The 1773-nt window shown below is 34.6% G+C and overlaps 1 protein-coding gene across 1 annotated transcript; it reads left to right on the top strand.

Moving 5' to 3' along the window:
• The first annotated feature begins 535 nt into the window (after nucleotides 1–535).
• Nucleotides 536–1526, top strand: LOC143589944 (non-specific lipid transfer protein GPI-anchored 20-like). Its single transcript, XM_077070557.1, has 3 exons — nucleotides 536–892; nucleotides 1002–1031; nucleotides 1193–1526. The coding sequence occupies exons 1-3, from the start codon at nucleotides 562–564 to the stop codon at nucleotides 1444–1446; spliced, it is 615 nt and encodes a 204-aa protein (XP_076926672.1). The 5' UTR covers nucleotides 536–561; the 3' UTR covers nucleotides 1447–1526.
• The last annotated feature ends 247 nt before the right edge of the window (nucleotides 1527–1773 follow it).

Raw genomic sequence — 1773 nt, 5'->3', positions numbered from 1 at the left:
AAACCCGCGCAACGCGCGGGTTATATAACCTTGTTGGTTTTAAACTTTCAATAATAAAAATTTCAATTTCTAATAAACATAGTTAATTCTTACATTTTATCTTGCAATTTCTAATAAACATAGTTAATTCTTACATTTTATTTTGCAATTTCTAATAAACATAGTTGATTTTCCGTGTTGACTTTACGTTTTAGTTTTTTTTTTTTTTTTCTCTCTCTCTAGTGTAGGTGAATGGACTTTGCAAAATCAAGCACACGTATAAACCATATATATAAATTCGGTTACTTTTCACAAGTAAATGTTCCATAATAACTTTAACAGATTTATTGTTTATGTTTGGTCACCAAATATAACGAACAAATATTCCACAGAAAGATTCAAGAAAGTCAAAAAGTCTTGTTCAAGTTAGTTGAACTCCATAGCTACCATCCCAACTCACTTCAAACTTATTCATCTATAAATTCCTTATCTTCTCTTCCGATTATCCATCACCACCACCAGTTTCACAATCACCGTAGATCACGACGATAACCGCAAACCCATCTTTCCTTACACTAAAACATGGCTTTTCAGTACTTTGTTTTAACTTTGGTCGTGGCACTATGCTTTGGGGTTGCACCGGTGTACTCTCAAATTACTACACCATGCTCAGCCTCAATGATCACTAGCTTTACACCATGTTTAAACTTCATAACCAATAGCACTACCAACGGATCCTCAACACCAACTTCCGACTGTTGCAACTCGCTCAAGTCTCTCACTAGTAGCGGTACTGATTGTCTCTGTCTTATTGTTACGGGGAGTGTACCCTTCCAAATCCCCATTAACCGCACCCTAGCCATTTCTCTACCACGTGTGTGTCGGATGCCCGGTGTGCCTCTTCAATGTAAAGGTCAGTAGATTTTCACTAAAACTAAAATTTTATGTACATGTAAAATTATATAAAAAATAGTCACACTTTGTTTTTACTGAATATTAATATCAGAAGTTTGAAATTGCAGCTGCTGTAGGCTCACCTATTCCAGCACCAGGTACATTTAATTTATTTAATACAATTCAAATCTTATTGACGAATATTAAGTTACAAATTAAAAAATTTATATAACTAAAATATACATAAAATGATGGAACTAGTATAAGTTTTTTGTTCTTGGTATTTTAAATCAGATCATAACCAAATTTTCTACTATAGGTCCGGCTACATTAGGCCTGGCTCCATCTCCCGAAAGTTCGTCAACGGTCCCAGACACGACACCGTTGGCGCCAGAATCCGATACACTGCCTACCTTAACACCACCATCTACTGGTGTGGCCTCTGGAGTTCCGACCACAGATGCAGGCAGTCGTCCCTCTCTAACTCCGTCATCTGTTGCTTCCGTTTATGCGAATTCGCCATTTGTTATTGTTGCCTCTGGAGTTACATTCATTTGGTATTTCTTGTTTTAGATGATTCTTGTAGTGTCAAAATTTATATTGTTTATCTTTTTAATTTTTTTTATTGTATTTTGCTTTTGTTGTGATTCAGTATTTGTATTAACCATTATTTCCGGGTGAGTATATAATTTTTATTATTTTATTGTGTTGTGTGTGTGTGAGGTTCTTTTATGTTGGGTAAACAACGAAATTATACAACTTATTTTACTAGCAGAAATGAAAATATACGGAGTTCATTTAGGTCTCAGGAGTTAGTTTACAACTGTCAAATATATTATGCATAAATATGCATAAAACTCATTTTGCATGGTCAATTGGTGTCTCATTAAAACCTTACTG

The sequence above is a fragment of the Bidens hawaiensis genome, unplaced genomic scaffold (assembly GCF_021521415.1).
Source record: "Bidens hawaiensis isolate Kalapana, Puna unplaced genomic scaffold, B.hawaiensis_p1.1 tig00038054_1, whole genome shotgun sequence".
NCBI classification, from domain to species: Eukaryota; Viridiplantae; Streptophyta; class Magnoliopsida; order Asterales; family Asteraceae; genus Bidens; species Bidens hawaiensis.
Note: the sequence above shows the minus strand (reverse complement) of the source record. Positions and strands in the feature narration are given on the sequence as shown.